This window comes from Python bivittatus, unplaced genomic scaffold (assembly GCF_059951505.1).
Source record: "Python bivittatus isolate LINGU-HERP-01145 unplaced genomic scaffold, Pbiv_v1 ctg000330_np1212, whole genome shotgun sequence".
In the NCBI taxonomy this organism is placed as follows: domain Eukaryota; kingdom Metazoa; phylum Chordata; class Lepidosauria; order Squamata; family Pythonidae; genus Python; species Python bivittatus.
This window is the reverse complement of record NW_028277058.1, coordinates 35,192,432-35,214,252: the sequence shown is the minus strand read 5'-3', so window position 1 is coordinate 35,214,252 and position 21,821 is coordinate 35,192,432. Positions and strand designations below refer to the sequence as shown.

At 38.4% G+C, this 21,821-nt stretch overlaps 1 protein-coding gene across 1 annotated transcript in view; it reads left to right on the top strand.

Annotated features, from left to right (window-relative positions):
- The first annotated feature begins 249 nt into the window (after nucleotides 1-249).
- The window catches only part of ACO2 (aconitase 2), a 32,374-nt gene continuing 10,802 nt past the window's right edge, over nucleotides 250-21,821 (top strand). The window contains exons 1-12 of the mRNA XM_007425690.4: nucleotides 250-404; nucleotides 7,799-7,941; nucleotides 10,423-10,681; nucleotides 13,175-13,267; nucleotides 15,707-15,865; nucleotides 16,178-16,328; nucleotides 16,909-17,013; nucleotides 17,667-17,758; nucleotides 17,984-18,089; nucleotides 18,983-19,140; nucleotides 19,249-19,322; nucleotides 21,102-21,213. Of these exons, the coding sequence (XP_007425752.1) occupies nucleotides 369-404; nucleotides 7,799-7,941; nucleotides 10,423-10,681; nucleotides 13,175-13,267; nucleotides 15,707-15,865; nucleotides 16,178-16,328; nucleotides 16,909-17,013; nucleotides 17,667-17,758; nucleotides 17,984-18,089; nucleotides 18,983-19,140; nucleotides 19,249-19,322; nucleotides 21,102-21,213 (1,488 nt within the window). The 5' untranslated portion in view covers nucleotides 250-368. The remainder of the gene's footprint in view (nucleotides 405-7,798; nucleotides 7,942-10,422; nucleotides 10,682-13,174; nucleotides 13,268-15,706; nucleotides 15,866-16,177; nucleotides 16,329-16,908; nucleotides 17,014-17,666; nucleotides 17,759-17,983; nucleotides 18,090-18,982; nucleotides 19,141-19,248; nucleotides 19,323-21,101; nucleotides 21,214-21,821) is intronic.

Here is a 21,821-nt window from a genome sequence, read left to right as displayed (position 1 = left end):
TTGAATATTCTTTTATTTTATGTCGGCAGTGTTCGCTTCAACCACTAAAGAAGAAATAAATACAAGAATTTCAATGTAAGCCGGTATTATCTCTGTCCAACCAGGGAGATGGATTCCTCTAAAATTTTCAGATCGCTATGCTTTACAGTTTTCAATCGCGGATTTTAAAAAATTGTTTCCTGTTGATCTTTCAACCCTCCGGAACTACGTATATTATAACTTCCAGGGCCAAGGAAACAATCTCTCTCGGTTCTTGGAAAGGAAGTGTGATGATGGACCTAAAAAAGCCCCGCCTGTAAATCACGTTTTTACAAGACGTCAGTGCGTGACGCTATTACCAAGCGACTTCATCTTTGTCAGCGAACAAAATGGCGCCGTATTATGTCCTAGTCAGTCGGTTACAGGTGAGCAAGTAGTGGTAGAGCGGGTTGCCAGTAGATCCGCGGTAAAAACCGAGCGCCTCCCACCCAGCTGATGGTGAGGGTGGCAGCTCAAGTGTGCCTTTCTGTTCTCTTCTTGGGTTTTAGCATTCTCCTTCCTCTCGGTAGGTCAGCATGTTCTTCCTGGTTGTAGCTCTCTGGAGCGCGTGGAGTGATATTTGCTCGGTTGCAAGGTGGGGAACTGACTTGCCTCCCCCGCGTATGCATTAATGGGTTTTGCTCTCCTTTTTCTGCTGCTAGGCTGCCTGGTAGCTCCTTGCCCTTGCAGCCAAGGTGAGGGCAAGGTGACTGGGATCCTGCCTTACTTTTTGAGGCAACTTGGGTTATTATGAGAAAGCTTGATAGGAAGACATTCCAAACGTCATTATACTGAACTTGGCATTGCTTTGCTGTCATGTATTATAATCCTGAAATGATTAGGCCATTAATCTACATTAAGAGGTTACAGTTCCTACACTATTCAAATGATTCTGTTCTGAACTTGTAGTAAATTGTAATGCTTGCAGTAAAAGTGCAGACGTTAGTGTGGCATATTGCTTTGTTTTGTGCAAGATAATTTCTATTTTTAGAGCACATTATTTTAGAGCAGGGATTATTAGTATGACTTGATGTGCATAGACTCACAGTCCTTCCGAACATACTTAGGAACTCTAGCAGGCATAAATTTTCTACTGAGGAGATGTGAAAACATTAAACCATAACAGGATTTCTTCAAGCAGTCTAATTCATATAATCTTAGAGTTGGAAGGGATCTTAGAGGTCATTGAGTCCATCACTTTGCTTATGCGGGCTTCATTAGACCATCATTGACAGATAATCATTCAATTCAATTCTGTTCTGTGATTGTTTATAGAATTTGGAACAAGTTTGTACATAATTCTTACCATTTTTTAACATCTCCCACTAAGGCATGCTATTTAAATATATAACCCGGTATACTTAAATGGGAATAAGTGCCACTGAGTTTGGCAAAACTTACTTTGAAAGGATAAACAGAGGATTAAAGTATTAATGGCTTTTTCATACTGGGCTTGAGTTAAATGGCATCAGAACAACAATAAATTCTTGTCACTGACATTTTTGATTCTTATCTACTAAATATAATATTTTACAGTAGAGGCTCAGTGTTCTTCTGTCACTTATAAAAATTATATGATGATGCCCCTTTCTTTCTTTCTGTTCCCTTGTGAGTTTATTTTCTTTGCCATAGTTGTTGTTCTGTCTTGTGCTGGTTTTTGTGTGTTTTTGTTTTTGTTTGTATTCTTTGTTTTAAATGTTTTAACCATTGTAAGCCACCCAGAGTTGTTGGGAGTCAGGCAGCATATAAATTTAACAAATTATTATTATTGTGCATCACTAAAAAGAGAAACCTAGTGACTTAAATGTTAATAATGCTTCCTAAATATGCCATATTTGTTATAATTAATAGAAACTGATCTATTAGAAAATAATCTTTGCAAGTTGTGTTAAAATGAGTAGAGGATCATTTTTAGCTGGTTTCATATAAGAGTCACTGTATGACAGATTGCGCACATAACCATAATTACTACCTGGTTTTTCTTTCAGACTATGAATTTGGTTTTGTTTTTATCTTTGTTCACTTTCTAGAGTGACTTTGGTACATGGGTGGCCACATAAATATGCTTAATAAATAAATAAATATAAAATGAAAATTGGTTTTGTTAACCTAAAATATCAACTCTGAGGAAGACATGATTTAAATCTTTAGCTTAAAATTGCTCAACTTTGTCTTGTAGGTTATATAGTTCATTTCATTGTAATTATAGTTCCATTTCTTCAGAACATGAGTGGAAACCCAATCCAGTACAGGAGTTAGATCCAATTTCCCAGTGCTTCTGGTGGAAAATGGATCAAAGTTGATATCAAATAACATCAAGAATATGTATCTGATTTGGGATACTACCCTCTTTGGATATAGCTCTCATATTTAATCATGTCTCTTGTCTTATATAAGTAGGTCAGACTTTTGTTCCAGACAAGATGGGGAGTTTTAGCAAAGGCTGGCATTAGATCAGCCCACCCCCAACAACTGATGGACCTTCATGGGTTTCAGAGGGAGCTGGGGATTGTTCCTGCTGGTCTGCTGCATGGTCCATCTGAAACCTTGGTCACCGCCTGGAATAAGAGGGCTGCTGAGGCTTTGGATTGGATCATGCCTATGCTACCTCTCCCCTCTCATGGATCCTGGCATTCTACATGGTTCCTGGAGGAGTTAAGGCAGATGAAACGAGAGAAGAGATGTCTAGAGCATCGCTAGTGTTCTACAGGGGATGAACTCAACTGGACATAGGTTAGAACCACTATTAAGGCCTACCTTGTGGTAGTAAAGGCAGTGAAGCATCAGTACTTTTCCCTTATTGCATCTGCAGATAGCCATCCTGTGGCCTTGTTTTGGGTGACATGTGCCCTCTTGGGTAGAGGGGGCTTGGAAACCCTCTGAGGGAATGTGCGGAAGAATTTGTTCAGCATCTGTCACATAAAGTCGCTTGAATTCACTCATAGTTGGATGCTGGCCTTATTGCAGGTCTGGAGGAGATGCCTAAGTTAGAGTCTTGCCCAGTTATCTGGGAACAGTTGAGCCTGTTGGACCTGATGAAGTAGACAGGATCCTTAGAACTGTGAGCTTAGCTACCTGCTCATTTGATCCATGCCCCTCCTGGCTTGTTAAGGCAGCTCAGGGGAGTGTCATGTGAGTGGGTCCTAGCGTTGGTAAATTCTTCGAGTGAGGAGATTGGTTTACCCCTTCCTCAAGAAGCCATTGCTGGGCCTGACTATACTGGACAATTTTTGTCCCGTATCTAACCTCCTCTTTTTGCAAAAGGTGGTTGAGAAGATGGTTGTGCAACAGTTTCAGAGGATCCTGGATGAACCGGATTATCTGGATGCTTTTCAGTCAGGATTGAGACCTGGGTGTGGGACAGAAATGGCATTGGTTGCACTTTTGTATGATCTCTGGCATGAGCAGGATGGGAGTTGTGCATCCATCCTTGCTCTACTTGACCTCTCAGCGGCTTTCAATACCATTGACTGTGGTATCCTTCTGGATCGACTCAGAGTATTGGGAGTGTGCAGCATGGTGTTTTGCGGGTTCGCCTCCTTTCTTTGGGGTTGATTCCAGTTGGTGGTGATTACGGGGGAGAGATCCCACCCCAGCCCCTACTGTGTGGAGTGCTGCAGGGGTTGCTGTTCTCTTTGCTCTTATTCAACATCTACATGAGGTCACTGGGTGAGTTCATCTGTCACCATGGGGTGAGGTATCATCAGTATGCCAATGATACCCAGTTATACATCTCTGCCCCTGGTGAGTTAAGCGATGCTGTAGATGTCTTCTTCTGGTGCCTGGAGGCTGTGAGGGTCTGAATGGGGAACAACAGGCTTCAGCTGAACCCTGGCAAGACTGAGTGGCTTTGGGTTTTGGGGCTTGCCAGTTCTAGGACTATACCATTTTTGGTGCTAGATGGGGTCGCACTGCCCCAAACAGACCCTGTGTGCAATCTGGGGGGTTCTCCTAGACCAGCCTTTCTCAACCTTTTGACCCTGGAGGAATCCTTGAAATATTTTTCAGGCCTTGGGGAACCCCTGCACATTCATGCTCAAATACAGGCCAGAAGTTCCAAAATCATTATATTTGTTTCATGCACAGGGTTGTATATATGCATTAACAGTGTTCTTAAATTAAAAATAAAGAATGAAACTTACCTCTTTAATGTGAAAGCTGTGCTTGTTTTTTGCTGCACAAATACTCAATTCTGGGCCAAACTTGAGATAAGCACACAGGGGTTTCATCTTCAACTGAAATAAGATGATTTCTGTCTTTGCTTTTGATATTTGTTAAATAAGAAAAAGCTTGTTCACACATGTGAAAAGTTGAAAACTGCAGCAAAATGTTTAGTACCTTCCTATGAATGGCAGGGTACCCTTCTTTCACAGAAATCTAGAATTGTTCTTGGGCAGATCAGTGAATCTCATCTTGAGTGTACAATCAGATTGCAGCTCATAAAGTTCTTCCTCTTCCTTTAAAGTGAGGTTCCCAGGCTGAGCAGAAGATGCAGAGAAAGGATCCCTCACCCATTTGTGTTGAAAGGGAGGGAAAGTACCGATCAATTTTGTTCTGCAGTACTTCTGCAGTTTTCAATTAGATTTGAGACTTTCTGGTATCCTTCCTCACTCTCAGGTCCAAGCAGCAGTGGAAACATTTCAATATTTCTTTTTGCAACATGATTTTTCCAAGCATTCAATTTTCTTTTAAATCCAAGAATCTTGTCACTTGAAGTCAAAACATTTTCTCCATTGCCTTGCAGAGACTTGTTCAGCTGGTTCATGTGATGAAAGATGTCTGATAAGTATGCTAGTTTCTGCAACCATTTTCCACTTTCAAAGCACTTAGCAAAATGTGGAATACTATTTTCTCGAAAATACTCTTGCAATTCTGCCTTCAGCTCAAACACCCTGTTGAGAACTCTTCCTTTGCTGAGTCACCATATTTCTGTGTGTAAACAGGGCTTGTTTCTGTAGTTTGACTTTTTAATTAATTAATTTTAATTAGTGAATGGGGGTATTTTTTAACTGTTTGTGACTTTTACTTTTATTGTGAGCCGCCCAGAGTCACCCACTGGGTGAGATGGGTGGCATACAAATTTAATAAATAAATAAATAAATAAATACAAACAGGAGACCGTTGTGCTCTTTGTCCAGGTTTTCACACAGTTTTTAAAAACATTCTTGAGTGAACTGGTCTTTGTTTAATAAAATTAACAATTTTTGTAGCATCATCCAGAACTTTTTTCATTACATCTCCAAGAGTTTTTGCCACCAAGACCTCTCTGTGAACAAAGCAGTGTGTTGTGACAACATCAGGATTTTCTTTTCTTACAAGAGAAATGAAACCTTTCATGGAACTAACCATTGATGGAACACCATCAGTATAGATGCCAACATAGCTCCTCCAAGACAGACTTTTTGTTTCCAGAGATGAAGACAAAACTTTAAATATATCTTGGCCTTTGCATGTTTCATGTAATTCTTTGCAGCAGAAAAGGTTTTCTTGAATTTCACCATCATTTACAAATCTTACAAATGCCATAACATGACATTTATTGGTGAAATCTGTTGACTAATCAACTTGGATAAAAAAGCTGCTATTTTTCAGTTTATCATACAAAACCTCTTTTGCATCATGTGACATGTCATCAATACACTGATTTATTGTATGGTTTGACAGTGGAACCTTTTCAATTTCTTGTACTACATCTGGTCCTAGCATTTTCCCCACTATTATTTAATATGCTAGCATGATTCTTTTCTCCCCCAAAAGTGAGTTTCACTTTGCTGTGTAATAAGTTCTGCTCCTAAATAACTTGCTTTTTGGGCTTTTTTATTGATTGTCATTTTATTAACAAAAGCTTTACTCTGTTCGGTGATTCCAATAGCTGTTTAAAATAATCAGAACTTTTGTTATATGGCTGTGATTTGTAGTTAAGTGTCTTTTTAATTTTGCTGGAGCCATTGCTGTATTTGTAAGTTGTTTACCGCAGATGAGGCACAATGGAATAGGACAACTTGGATCACCAGTCGATGTAAAACCCATTGATAAATAGCTTTCATTGTAAAGATGGACTTTTTTTGAATCCATTGATGTACCAGCGCAAGGAAATGCCTGAGAAGATTTAAATACTTTATTATCATCATTAAACTTATCAGTATTGTCTATTTTCTCTCATATCTCCTCTTAAAAAATCACCACATTGGACCCTCAGACATGACTAAATAAACGTGTACAAAGTTTATTTAAAATAACAGAATAAAATAACTACAGGAAAACCGCAGGGAAAAGATGCAGGAGGGGAAAACTGACATTACAGACTAAGTTGGACGAATCCATTAATTTCTTGAAAAATGCACTTTTCCCTCCCCTCCCTTCAATATATTCCTCCCTCCCTTCAATATATTCCTCCCTTCCTGCAATATATTCCTCCCTTCCTGCAACATAGCATTGACCTGTTATCAATGGTCTCCCCTATCTTGCATCAAAAATTAGGAATGGATTCAATGAAATAAACACAGTCCTACAGCACACTACCAGAGAGCTCAGAAAGAGTTGTAACTAGATTTTTGTTTGGTCTCCACTCATCATTGCAAGAGCATGTTGCCCGAATTTGAATTTATATATTTTTTTCATAAATCATGATCTCTCAAGGAACCCCTAGTGACCTCTCGTGGAACCCTAGGGTTCTACAGAACCTTGGTTGAGAAACCCTGTCCTAGACTCGCGACTCCTGCTTGAGGAGCAGGTGCCAGTCGTAGCTAGGAGGGCTTTTGCTGAACTTTTTATTGTACATCAGTTGCACCATTCCTAGATTGAGGGGTTCTACTCACAGTCACTCATGCCTTAGTCACCTCCTGATTGGACTATTGTAATGCACTGTACATGGGGCTACCCTTGAAGAGTATCTGGAAGCTTCAGGTGGTGCAGAATGCAGCAGCGCAGGCAGTTATGTATGTTTCTAGAAGAACACACGTGACACCTCTTTCCGCGAGCTGCTTGGTTACCAGTTTGCTTCCAGGTCCAATTCAAGGTGCTGATTTTGACCTTTAAAGCCCTACATGGCACGGGATTGGGTTATTTGAGGGACTGCTTCTCCCCGATTACATTTGCCCATCCCACCAGATCCAGCAGAGAGGGTATGCTGTGGGTCCCATTGGCTAGGGAGCTTAACTTGGGTTCTAGGCGACAGGCCTTTTCTGCTGTGGCCCCTGCTTTATGGAGCATTCGTCCCCGAAGTGAGGCTGGCCTCATCCCTTTTAACTTTTCAGAAGTCCCTCAAGACCTGGTTGTGTCATCAGGCCTGGGAACTCCAGGGGACTGGCAAAATATTGAAATGGCTCCAGTGTAATTAACAACTGTCTTTGCCATATATATAAAGATACATACGTATGTATGTATGTATGTATGTATGTTTTGTGCCTTTTATAATTTTAAAGTTTTTGATAATACTTGTTTGTATATATTGTTTTTAGCTTTGTTGTATGCCACCCAGAGTCATTTGTCTGTGAGATGGGCAGCCGTATAAATATAACAAGCAAACAAATAAATGAGGTTGGTGGATATTGCATAGAAAAATGAGTCACATTACTGAAGTGCTACACACAGAAAAAAGTAACATTATAAATAAAATAATCAGAAAATGGTACTTCCAGCTTTCTGTCCCCTTCAGAGACTGTCTTAACTCATAAAAGCTTAATGTCTTGATGAAGTTTAATTGTATATTTATAAGTGGAAGGTATACATTTCATTGATAATTATATTAGCTAACTGCTATCTTATCTGTTGTGTTTAGCAATTGTTAAGTAAAGGAGTTCGAAGATACCATGTATCTACCCTCCTGTGCCAGCGGGCCAAGGTGGCCATGAGCCAGTTTGAGTCTAATGAATACATAAATTATGAACAGCTTGAAAAAAACATCAACATTGTCCGGAAAAGGTAAGAATGAAGAAGATGTAGCTGTTATTACACAGAAGAATTTGTTTTTTGAAGGCCTCATTATGTAATATATCTGCTTGGCTTTGGTTCCAGAGGACTAAAAAATGCCCCTGGTTTTCAGAGAAGATTCAGGGAAGTACAGGCCAATTTCCTTATCATCCTGTTAGATAATTTGATGAAAAATGCTGTTAAAGATTATCATGCATATAGGATAAATCTTGTAGCAGTGGAATCACCTTCTGCAAACAAAGATTCTGCCATGCTAAGATTTTAGAGTACTTCCAGAATGTTCAGTATATCGAGTTTGTAAATAAAATTACATTTTAAGGAAAGTTAAAACAAAATAGTTAATGCAGTTTAGAGTCAGCAATTATAAAGTGCATCTATCTATCTATTGAAAGGGCCTGGGAGGTGATAACTGATCAGGAAAGGGATTCTGAAGTTGTGGATAGCTCAATGAAAATATTAGATAATTGTGTAGTTGTTGTGAAAAGGGAAATTCTATCGTGGGATATTAGGAAGGCAATCTAAAGTTACACTGTCAGTATGATAATGCCACCATACAATTCTGTGATGTGACAGTTCTTAGAAAGCCATATGCTGTTCTGCTTGTTGTACCCCAAAAGTATATCGTAGAGTGGAAAGGAAGTAGATGCAGGAAAAGCCTGAAACAATACTCTAAACAAAAAATGTTTGCTTAGGAAAAAAGCAACCCAAAGTAGATATGATAGAAATGTTTACAGTTAGGCATGATATGAAAGTGATGGATAAAATCTGAATCATTCAGTGAAGTTGAAAGTGGAAGATTCAGGAGAATTAGAATTCTAGAATTTGGTACTAAAAGGTTGAGTGATGGATTTAAATGACTTTTAGAGAGCTTTGGACATATTCATGGAAGATAAGGCTAGTGATTTTGATTGTTATATATACAGTATCAAAGAAATCATTGCTCTCAAATATCAGCCTGGAGAATGTTAACAATAGGATTTTACTGGTATCCTGGTTTTGGGCTTCTCTTAGCTGTGATGGAGGGGGAGAGAAGGAAAGCAGCTATGTAAGCAGCCTCCTCTCAAATCTAGCTCTGTCACACTTTGCTCCTCCCTCACAATTATCTGGCAGCCATTCCACCAAGCTATTGCACAGAGAAATACTGAGTTCAGGGAAACATTAAGTTTTCTTATTCTTATCCTAGCCCCCTCTCTTTAATTTGTATGTGTTTTTCTCAATTGTAAGCCTGAAGACAGTCTAATTTTTTTTTTAATGTGTAAATTGCCCTGGGAGGCTTTCCAGCTGAAGTACGGTGTATAAATGCTCTAAATAAATATATATTTGACACTGTTGAAACAGAACACTGAATTAGTTGTACTTTTGATCTGATCCATCATGGCTTTTTGAATATTCTTATTAAATTAAATAAGCTGGGGATAATTTAGGACAATACTGTGATTGAAATAATTTGAAGGTGTTAAAAGTTTCTTCTCTATGGATAGCTGCTTTGTATTTCCCTTTAAACTGGCTGTTGTTGATAGCTAATCTGAGCATGAGAATATTTGCATTAACTGGTTCATCACTGATAATTCTGAGGGAAAGATAAAAAGGTAATTCTTATATTTACATGTACTTTCGAGGTATTTTTCTCTGTGGATCCCTTAATAGAATACTTACTGACATATAATAAAAGACTAATTTTATTCTTCAGAAATGATACTTATCAGATGAGGATTAAGAAATCTGAAAGTCAAATCTTTTTAGGAGCCAGTGCAGGCATAATATGTTTTACTATGATCAGGCAAGCAGGAGTGGAGTATAGGATTTTGACCTTTCTCTCCTGTCATTTCCCATTTGGATAACAAACATTTCCTGTTAGCTGTGATGTTTACAAGCTATTATTGTGCTGATATAGAACAGCTTGTGTGTCAGAGTGTTCATGACAACCTTTAATGGGTGCACGTACTAATGGGTGTATGTACTAATGAACTAAATAAATATTAAAGCAAGTTTAAATAATAGCTGAAATCCTGTGACATAGCATTGTGCTGGATTGTGGCATTTTCTCATGAGATTTCAGACAAAAATGCATAATAGCTCAACAGAAGGATCACTGAAACCAACTTGCCAGATTTTGGGTGCATGTGTTCAAAAATGTTTGCCAGTTCCTTATTTATTGCTTTCTTACTAGTATTAACTATAACCAGATGGTGGGTTTTCCATTTAATCAAAGTATGAAACTAAGCAATTATATATAATGTTAACAACAGCTGAAATGAAGAAATGAGCTCAGAAATAAAATTAGAGTGTATCTGTATCAGAACGGGTTATTTGTGGCCTTTGTCTCTTGTGGTGATGAGTTTACCAGATATTGCTGTAGAGTTACAGGAAGGATTTTCAGGAGTCTTACTGAAACTCTTATGTCTGAAATATGTGACATGATTAATATGCATGAGTTGAATATATGTGTTCCTTCCCTTTTCTTCCCAACAGACTGGACTGTCCCCTTACATTGTCAGAGAAGATTGTATATGGCCATTTAGATGACCCTGTCAAGCAGGATATTGAAAGGGGCAAGACATATCTGCGTTTGCGACCGGATCGTGTAGCTATGCAGGATGCCACTGCCCAGATGGCCATGCTGCAGTTCATCAGTAGTGGGTTGCCTAAAGTGGCAGTGCCCTCAACTATCCACTGTGATCACCTTATTGAAGCTCAACTAGGTGGTGAGAAAGATCTTCGAAGAGCAAAGGTCAATATTTAATTATTTAGCCACAGTGAAATAATTGGTTCAAACTTAATGTGAAATTTAGCCCACCCTGCTTTTGTTTCCTGCACTACAAGGTTCTAAGTACTCTTACATGAGTTGTTTTGGAGAACTATGGCCTGAAAGATAAACTTGTAGCCTATCCTGTCTCAGGCTCTGGGTTGGAGAATTATCTTGCAGAAGGCCATAGGGAGAACAGATGCAAAATTGATCCTGTTGTGGGAGTCAGTATTGTAATAATATTGGTTCCAAATCTCAGCTGACCTGGCAGTTATTATCTTCTTTTTTCTCTTAATCTCCTGTACTAGTTCTTCACACATGATTTTTGTTTTTTTAGATTGACTTTACATTTACAGTTTTCTGTGGCCAAACAAACATCCATGTGCTCTCTCCTTCATTGCAATTGCTGCTTAATTCACCATGCACCATGAACATAATCATATGTATCTGAGTGGAAGATGACCTGAATTGAAGATCATCCCATCCCAACCCTGGAAATAAACTATAAACTCCAAAATCCTGTATAGTGCTTAGTTTCCCCACTTAGAGAACCTACGGTTACCAACTCCAATGAAGCCAATGCTAGCGATCCCCCTGATAAATGCATGCATGTATAACACTTGCGTATTAATTTACGTATAAATCTGCTGAAAGTCACATCAGAGTAAAGATCTACCATTCTGGGAACTGAATGTTTTGGAGAACTCTGAATTATTCTGTTCTTCTCTGGATCACACTAACCTGAACTAATTTAAATTAACTCTTGGAAAATCCCTGATCCAACTCTAGATTAGCTGATTAGAATGATTTGGAGGAGGAATGGAACGTTCTGGAGTTCTCTGGGATGACAGGTTTTGCACATAATAAATAGTATCTGATTTATGAGCAGGTTCATAAGCATCAAGGAGTTAGCATGTGATCTGCAAATATAATATACAGCTTTGGAAAAGAATGGAAAGGAATTCGGGGTCTGGGATGTTGTAGGCTCCATCATGTATATGTATGCCTTTAAATACCTATCTATATCTTCGTTGTACGCTACCCAGAGTAACTTCTTGTGAGATGGGTGGCTATACAAATTAGATAGATAGATAGATAGATAGATAGATAGATAGATAGATAGATAGATAGATAGATAGATAGATAGATAGATAGATAGAGTCCTAAATCCTGTGAAGATAGAATTGAGTGAACAATACTTGGGAAATTCCAGAACCCTGGGCACTGGATATTTTTCTGAGCTGTAGTGCGCTAGGAATTCTGTGGATTACAACAACCTGCAGAACTTTCATCAGAGGAAATAGCAAAATAGGCAAATATAATTTGAATTAACTGACACAAGTCATACAATTCAGCACAATTCACCCTTAATCTTAAAAAGATCAGATCTCCTTGAATGAGGAATTTCATCCTCATTAGCAGTAATAAATCCTTACTTTGGGTTCTCTATTCAAGTGCTGTCCAAGAATTGTCTACTTGGAGTGTTTTTGGTAGTTTGTTCTTTCCATTTTTTTTTTTATTGTACTCCTCTCTGTGGACTTGACTTACCACCCTGAACGCTAAAGCTAGTCATTTTGAACTTCTTTGAAAGTTCCAAGAACTCTCCCCCCCCCTTTTTTTTCTTTGCTACATGGCAGTGAAATAAAAATCATGCTTACCCTGTCTAAATTTGCACTTCCAAGGTAGCTATTTGGTAAAGAATGAGTTATGATGAATGAGTCAAAGACATAGCATCTAATCATACCATGTGAATGTACTCTATTCTGGAATACAAAAGTATGGTTAAGTCCCTTCAGTTGTTGCAAATATCAGTTTAAAAGCTTCTTGCCAAAAGCTTCAGCCAACTCATTGTAGCTCTTTCATTTCCAGATTCTGTCTCATTTGATATCCTAGACTTAACATATAGATTATTGTTCACTTATTTCCTAAGAACACACATCTCCTCCTTTTTTACTGTATTGAATAAGAAAATATTTTGATGAGTAAACATCAGTTTATTACAGGAGGAGAAAACTTTATTCTAATATAGTCTTTGATACCTTGTTAAACTTGTTTTTAATTCATGGGTTGGTTCTGGTTAGTACTTGGATGGGAAATTAGCACTGTGGATTAGACTGGAAAGTTGAAAAAAACATCCTGGAAGGAGGCAGTGGCAAACTACTTTTGTTATCAAGAAAAACCACATGAGTATGTCCATGAAATTTTATTGCTGATTTTCTATCATTAGAGCTTTGCCTTTTGATCTGGAGTTTTGAGGATTTGAAAACCCCTGATCTATCCTATCCAAAATGCTTGCCAGTGCAGCATTCCAGTATCACTTTGGTGTCTTATTTAAGGAGTTCTGAAGTGAAACTCTTGAAGTACTAATGAAACTGCATGTGATTGAAACTGTCACTTGGATTTTCCTGAGTAGTCAATCCAGTCCTGCTCATATGAATATATTTAATGAACATGCTTTAATTTTCTGCATATAAACAGGATATTAATCAAGAAGTATACAACTTCCTAGCCACTGCAGGTGCCAAGTATGGAGTGGGTTTTTGGAAACCAGGATCAGGAATTATTCATCAGGTAAACTTTCCTCATTAAGAGCAAACTAGACAAGATTAGAGACATAGGAAGCTGATTTGTGCTAAATCGAATGCTTGCTATTCTGAATATTGACTGACAGTAACAGTTGAGGCTTCAGCCAACTGTTCAGGAATTTCTCAGCCTTACCTGGCAATGCTAGAAATTAAACCTGGAATCTTCTGCATAAAAAGCATATGCTGTACTGTTAAAGTATGCTTCTTGAGAAAACCCTGTCCTTGTAACGGTAGCTATACATCTTTTTAATGAGGTTTACTTGCCACTGCTCTGGTTGTGTGCAGGATGCCTGGATACATTCTGCAAAGTGACCAAGTGTGCTGCTTTGGAAAATTCCCTAGCTGCTATTCAAAGTCACAGGGATCAAAATGTCAGGAAAGTCACTAATTAGCTATCTAGAATGTCATTATAACTGTGTGGATGATATGAATCTCTTAAAATATAGTGCTGCTTTTTACCTTTCAAATCAAATTGGCTAATCAGGAAATTTGCCTAAGTCCCTTGCATGTTTTCTTCCTGCTGAGATTAATTATTGAAAGCAGGTATTTTGAAGGATTGATTGTTCTTCTCCAACAAGGATTGATTTTTCTTCTCCACAAATTAAAATGAACTTTTTCTGGGTCAGAGGTCATTATAATAGGTGTTCCTTGGATAGATTGTGATTTTCCTTGGTTTTCTGATAACTCCTTGGTTTTCCAAAGGCCTCAGGGAAATGAAGTGAAGGAAGGGATATCCAGAGTGCTGGTGAAGGAAAACTAAAAGTAAATCTATCTGGGCATGTCTAAGCTTATTCCAAGGTGATAAAGCAGTAGAGGTGTAACTACTTCTCCATTATTGTATCAGCAGATTGTGCATTATTTAGAGTAGTGAATTCCCTTTTAAAATAAATGATTATTATCATCATTATTATTAATTAAATTTGTTATAGCCACCCACTCTATTAGACCTTAAAGGATAGCAGGTAGATTTCTCATCTGGCTGTTGTGACAGTGTAGCATGGCATTTTGCTAACAAAATTGTCCAGGTTCACCAAAATCTTGCTTCACATGGGCTGAGTCCATTGTGGTGTCTGGAGCCATTTCTGGTCCTATTATCTGAGATAATTTTTGTTCTGTGAGCTCTGAGGGAGTGGATAGGGTGTTCTTGTGTTTTTCCCTGGCCATTTTTGGGTTTGATTCCTGCCCCTCTTGGCTCTTTAGGAGGTCGGGGTGACACATTGTTTCTGGGAGGTGGTCAGTGCCTCATTGTGAAAAGAGGTAATGTCAGCACCCATTAAGGAGACCATGATATGTTACCTCCACAAGAGGCCCTTCCTGGCTACATCTGCATTGGTTAAGCATTGCTCTATCTCTAATCTTCCTTTTGGAGAGAAAGGAATTAATTAGACTGTGGTTGGAGCTCAGCTAAGGCATGGGACTGAGATAGTGTTGGTCACTCTGATTTATTACCTCTGTTGTGACTTGGATGGGAAGGGAATGAGCACCTTCTGGTCCTATTGGACCTTTCAGCACCCTTCAGTATCCTCAACATGGTATCCTTCTGGACTGTGAGCATGGGTTGGCACTTTGAGGTGCTGTGTTGCAGTAGTTCTGCTCCTTCCTCAGTAGGCAAGTCCACTTGGTTGTGGGGATGAGAGTTCTGTCAAGCAGCCCCTCCTTTGTGGGGTACTACAAAGCTTAGTCCTCTTTCCCCCTGACCTTGGTATGAAGTCACTGGGAGAGGTCATCCAATGGTTTGGGGTTTAGTATCATCAATATGCTGATGCTACCCAATTGTACATCGCCACCCTGGGATGTACAGGTGATGCTGTCTATGTGTTGACCCAGTGTCTGAAGGCTGTGAGAGTATGGATGGGGTGGAACAGGGTGAGGCTGAATGTTGACAAGATAAAGTTACTGTTTATTCATTGCGGGTTCCCAGTGTCTCCAGTGGTGTCTCTTGATTGGTTGGCACTGCCCTCTAGGAGCAGGTTTGTGATGGGCAAAAGTATCAAATAAAACTTGCTGGATTTTACTTTTAAATTCGTTATTTTTTTTATCATCCTGGTTTTTTGAGATCATTATAATTAAAGAATAATTTAAGAGAGCAAGGAATTAGGAAAAGCAGAGTCCTTCCAATAGATGCCCGTTAGATGCATGACTTTTAACTCCCAAAACTTTCATCACACCAACTGGGGAATTTGAAAGTTGAAGTCCCCATATCTGGAGGAAGCCCAGGTTGGAAAGGCTGGTGTAATCTCTATGGCCATTTTATTTACTGAGGAGTTAACTTTCTTCTAAGATTAACTTAAGTTTTAAATTAAAATTTAAGTTTTAATCATTATACTGTGTGGTTTTGGTCCCACTTTTGCACTAGAAGTTTAAAAATTTTTTAAAGTGTTAGTTTGCTCATCTTTGCTTAAATACATTGTATTGTTTATCTCAGATTATTCTGGAGAACTACTCCTATCCTGGTGTTATGCTTATTGGCACAGATTCCCATACCCCCAATGGTGGTGGATTGGGTGGAATCTGTATTGGAGTTGGTGGTGCTGATGCAGTTGATGTCATGGCAGGAATCCCCTGGGAGCTTAAATGTCCAAAGGTAAGTTAGAGAAGAATATAAATGTTCCTTCATGCAACAAATGGGGCTATATGAACAAGATTTTTTTTTAAGTGGAGATGCTACAGTGCTAAAATATGCTGCTATGATGGGGCAATTCTGAATTTTTGGTCATTTCCCTATTCTTATTGACCACTGTTCTAAACATATGAGAGCCTTAATAGCGATTGATCTCTTTATCCCAAGAGTATCTTATTTCAGCATTTCCAATTAGAATATTACACAAAAAAATTGAGGAACTGAATATTTACTTAAATCTAAGTGACTTAATGTATTTTCATTGGTGGTTTTCAGGTAATTGGAGTAAAATTAACTGGCAAGCTGTCAGGCTGGAGTTCTCCAAAAGACGTAATCCTTAAAGTGGCTGGTATACTTACTGTGAAAGGTGGTACAGGAGCCATCATAGAATATCATGGGCCTGGTGTGGATTCCATCTCTTGTACAGGTGAGGGGCAACCATTTCATAGCAATGAAAATTAATTTTTGGTGGCTGATGATGGACTGTTATTGGCTGCTATTGTGTGTTTTTCACTGGACTAACATACATAATTTGTATTCTTTCTGTGGAGGGAAATACTTGACAGCCATTAAACCATGTGGATCAGCAGCGTTATGAGAAGTGTTGCTCTGTGCTGCTCCTTTATTCCTGTTAGAAGAATAATTATAAAGCTGAGCTTCATCAAACTTGAATCAACCAAGAACAGTTCAGAAATGTCATTGAACTGCTTACTTGAGAGAATCTAATACATTCTGAGAATATCAGTGGTATTTTAGTTTTGTTTGTTAAGGATTGGGGGGCAATCTTTCCAGGAAAATAAATATTTGTTCTATAATACTTAAATATAAACTTAGTCCTGGGGGAATTCAACTATTTAGGCCTTAAGAGTTACTACTTCTAATTAAAATACATAAAATGCTATTTACCTCCTATCTTTATGTAAAAACATTTTTGTGTGTAAACTAATTTGTGAACAGTATTTATTTTGGGTTCCAATTTCACTTGTATGGATTTCTTTCAACTTCAGGAATGGCAACTATCTGTAATATGGGAGCAGAGATCGGTGCCACCACTTCAGTCTTCCCTTACAATCCCCGTATGAAGAAATATTTATCCAAGACTGGTCGTGCTGGTAAGACTTTTGATGAGGGGTCAGACGTTATGAACGGTCCTTATTTGTTTTCACTATTCTCCCTTTTGGGAAACAGAGGTAAAGTTAGGTTCAACAATTGCTGCATAATGGTGATGGTGATGAAAAATTAATATTCAACAGTTTGGATAGTAGTATAATAATGCGTATAGGTAGTCCTCATTTAGTGACCCCAGTTGGGACCCGCAACTCACTCATTAAGCAAAGCAGTTGCTAAGTGAAACTGCAACTGTGCTTATGATCTTATTCAGCTTTCCTTTGCTTTACAGACTTGTGAAGGTCATAAATGCGAGGATTGGTCGCAAAATGAGGACTACCTGTATTTTTTATATAAATGAAGAAAGACTGAAAAACATTTGAAGAGACATTGGAAAGCACTAAGATAGTTTAATTCTCAGGCTTGCATTTATTATGTGATCATCCTTTATATTAATTCAATTTATTTAATTTGGTCAAGATTTGTATTACTTCTATTAGTACGCTTTTGTATTAGCTTGGATTTTTTGGTACAAATATATTTTGGGTGAGGCAAAATCCTGTCTGATAACATTAGAAAAACTAATTGTTCTTTCTTCACAGGTGACCATAATCAGTTTTTCTCTTTCTAATCTGTCTCTTAATTTCTCTATTTTCAGAAATTGCTAATTTGGCAGACGAATTCCAAGAGCATTTAAAGCCTGATCCTGGCTGTTCCTATGATCAGCTAATTGAAATTAATCTCAGTGAGGTAAGTCACTGTTGTAGCGTCTCTAGAAAGCTAGAGAAACAACAGAGGTTTAGGAGGGGACCTGAACTCTGCTACGTGTGTTCATTCTTCCCCTGTGTAAGAATACTTTTAAAATATGTCACATGCTGATGCAATTCATGTGTCGATATACAAAAAAAAAATTGTGTTTTTATAATGGTCTTTAGAGTGTTCTGAAATATTTGCTTGAATTTTTCTTTCCTAAAGCTGAAACCCCTTATCAATGGGCCTTTTACTCCAGATCTGGCACACACTATAGAAGAGATTGGCTCTGTGGCAGAAAAAAAAGGATGGCCAGTGGATATTCGAGTTGGTGAGTAGGATTGTAAGAATCTGCCAAACTCAGTTCCCAATGAAAGTAAATCTCATTGAAACCCAGAATAGATTCAAAGAAGAATTTCTTTATTGAGAAGCAGTCTACAGTTCTAGGTCATTGCCAAGACTAAAAGCCTACGCGTGCCAAAATCCCCTTTTCTCCCCAATCTCCTGCACCCCCTTTCTAGTCCATATCCCTCTTGCGCATGTCCTCAGTTCTTCCCAGGTCTCATGCTGGTACGACCTTGGGCATTCCTGAGAACCAGATAACAGTCCACCTGCACCTAACGGCCCTTCCTTCCCCCCTTCCTCTTTCTCATGATGGCAGAAATGAAGCAAGCAGATTAGCTACTAAATTGATTGCGAGGCTTCTGACAAAGATTTTATCTGGCTGACTCTTCTCTATTTTAGGGTGGCTTTCTTCTCCATCTTGACATTCAATTAACATATTTTCTATATTTAGACATTCTCTGCATAATGTACTTTATTCTGCCATGCCAATTTCTAGAAAAAATAATATTGGCATAATATGTTAGAACCAACATTCTCATCTATCTTACATTGCTTAATATAGAGCTAATGGTCTTGTTGTGATTATATATTCCAAGCCATTTAATAAAGTCCTGCAGCTAAACTGTTTGAAAATGAAATCATTCAGTGTCCCACTACAAGTCTTCATCCTACCCTTAAGGAGTGTGCTTGTGCCTTTTAATTCAAATTAGTATGATGGAGTACTGGCTGTTTTTCCCCTAATCTCACTCTAAAATGCAAGTCATGCAATAATTATGGATTCAGATAACTCTTCTGGTGGAAGAAAAGGTATTTGTTTTCAGTAGGGTGAGGTTTAAGAGAATCTGATAGTGATATTTCTCCTCTATTCCGTCTGCACAGGTCTGATTGGTAGCTGCACTAATTCAAGCTATGAGGACATGGGGCGCTCTGCAGCAGTAGCAAAACAAGCACTAACTCATGGGCTTAAGTGCAAGTCTCAGTTCACCATTACACCTGGCTCAGAGCAGATCCGGGCCACAATTGAAAGGGATGGATATGTAAGTATTCTTTTTCTGCTTTGCAGTTGGAATATGCTTTTTTGAAAATCAGATTGAAGACCAGCACCTAGTCTTCTTCTGGCTAATTCTCTTCTCTGTCTCCTTCAGTCAAAAGTCCTGCGTGATGTTGGTGGAGTGGTTCTTGCTAATGCATGTGGGCCATGCATAGGCCAGTGGGACAGGTAAGATGTTATATTATGGAAAAACTATTTTGATTTCCCATAAGAAAGAAATATTTTATTTTTGTTTTATTTTTAATAGACAAATTAAACAAAATACATAAACAGAAATAAAAAAGAAACAAAAGATAAAGGAATAAATACAAATTAATAAAGATTACAGGTAATCCTTGTTTAGCAACTCCCTCATTAAGTGATTGTTTGCAAATAGTAATAGTAGTAAACGGTAATAAAAAAAATCATTTTCCAATCAATGTGCACACTTACACCCAAATTTCTGCGCCTGATAACAATGCACACCAGAGTGAGAGTAACGCTGGCGTTGCTGCACAATAGAACTTTATCTAAATGAGGCAACAGCAACCAATGATCTCTGGAGCGTCTCTCTCTCTCTCGCTCTCTCTGTCACATGGTTTGCTTAGTGACCATTTTGATGGAACCAATTGCGGTTGCTAAACGAAGATTACCTGTATAGTTTTCCAGTATATCATTAGTTAATTACGAATAACCTTAAAAATTGCTATTAAGCTCTAAGCTAAACATCAATATTAAGAATTCCAGTATAAATAATCAAATAAGATTATGTCCTACAGTAAATTCAATCTATGTTGTTAACAGTCTATTCTAATTTAGATGTCCTGTAAAACTGAAATACTCTAAGAAGAGAGAAACCCAAATTTTGGATGTGGTACAAATCTGTGTATGAAGTTGTAGTTGAGGAATGGTTTTTAGTTTGAATTCTATATCACATTTACATTTAAGATATGGAGTTGTTCTAGACATTGAACCATACTGCCACAATTTAAACATTCTTCCAATGACAGGATCAGACAACTTTTCTAGTAAAAAGCATATAATATCCATGCAGCAGTTAGCATATACCAAACTAATTCAGTATACTTTGAAGGAACATATAGTTTGTAAAATTCGGTAAGAATACCACAGGTTGTAATGGGAATTCAATTTTTATGGATCAGTTTCCAAAATTGTTGGGCTTTATAACATTACCATCAAATATGAAAGAATGATCTAACCTGCTTATTACATTTCCAGCAGTTTTTAGAGAATGAATTGTCTATTTTAGCAAAAAAAACAAATGTTTTAAATGATTATACATTATTTAAATATAAAAAAATGATTGTGAGGAGTAACTATTGTATTATACAAAATTTCAAATTAGTTGGTATTTGTGTGTACATCTGTCTTCTTCCTGAATAGCCTCCTTCTCAAAATAGTTTACAGCTAACTAAACTCATTATTATTTGTTCTTTAATTATGGCTGCTGCTGCTGATAATATGAATATAGTTCTGTAAGCAATTTTGATAGGTACAGCCTATACATATATGCTGCTTTGTCTACTGTATGAATGTTTTCTTCTTGGTTTCATGGTACTGTGAGCCATAATTATGGTTGGTCTTCAGAAGAGTTTAGACTGTTAACAAAAGGATGTCATTTGTAATATAAGCTAACCTGAACAGATGCCAGTTGATGAGGGTGTAACATCCCTTTGATTTTGGATGTCAGGACCTCTCTTTGGAGGGGGGAGTCTCCTTCATTTACATCATTCCATAGGCAGTGTTTTATTTGAGTAGGTTATTTCTTGTTCCACTTATTCAGCTTTTATATCTAATAGGATTTTAATGCATCTTTAGGAGCGTTAGCTTGAAGTAATATAAACAGTAATAAAATTTTAGGAAGTTAACAGTGAGTTGCTCATACCTTATGGCAGGATAAACTTTTAATCATGGTGACAAACTTTTTTCCTCTTTCTGCCTTTGCAGAAAAGATACCAAAAAAGGTGAAAGGAATACAATTGTTACATCCTATAACAGAAATTTCACTGGTCGTAATGATGCCAACCCTGAGACGCATGCATTTGTAACTTCTCCAGAGGTATAGTATATGACAGGAGTATGAACATAAACAGAAATCACTTAGCCTAGTTTCATGCATCACACTAAGCCAAAACCATACAAACCCATTGTATATACAGGTAGTCCTTGACTTATGACGGCATTTGGGACCAGAATTTCCATCGCTAAGCGATGCAGTCATAAAGCGTAACTGCATTGCTTAGCAATGGCAATCCCTGCAGTCGCAGTTGCCATCATTAACTGAATCACACAGTCATTAGGCGAAATGACTTCCTGCCGGCTTCCCACAACCAAAGTCAGTGGGGAAGCCAGCAGGAAGTTGCAAGTCCCAGGCCTGCAGGCAACTAAGTGCCTGCTGCCGGGTGGGGGAGGGAGCGAGAGGGTGTGGGGGAGGGTCGAGGAGGGTGCGCGAGAGGCACCATGCAGGTTGGGGAGGGTGCATGAGAGATGCCATGCGGGTCAGGGAGGGTGCATGAGGGTTTGCAAGAGGCGCAGGTTGGTGAGGGGGTGAGGGGGTGCGTGAAAGGCGCTGTCCTAGTCAGGGAGGGTGCATGAGGGTGCGTGAGAGGCATGTGTTGGGGGGGGTATGTGCGGGTGTGTGGAAAAAGTCACACGGGTCAGGGAGGG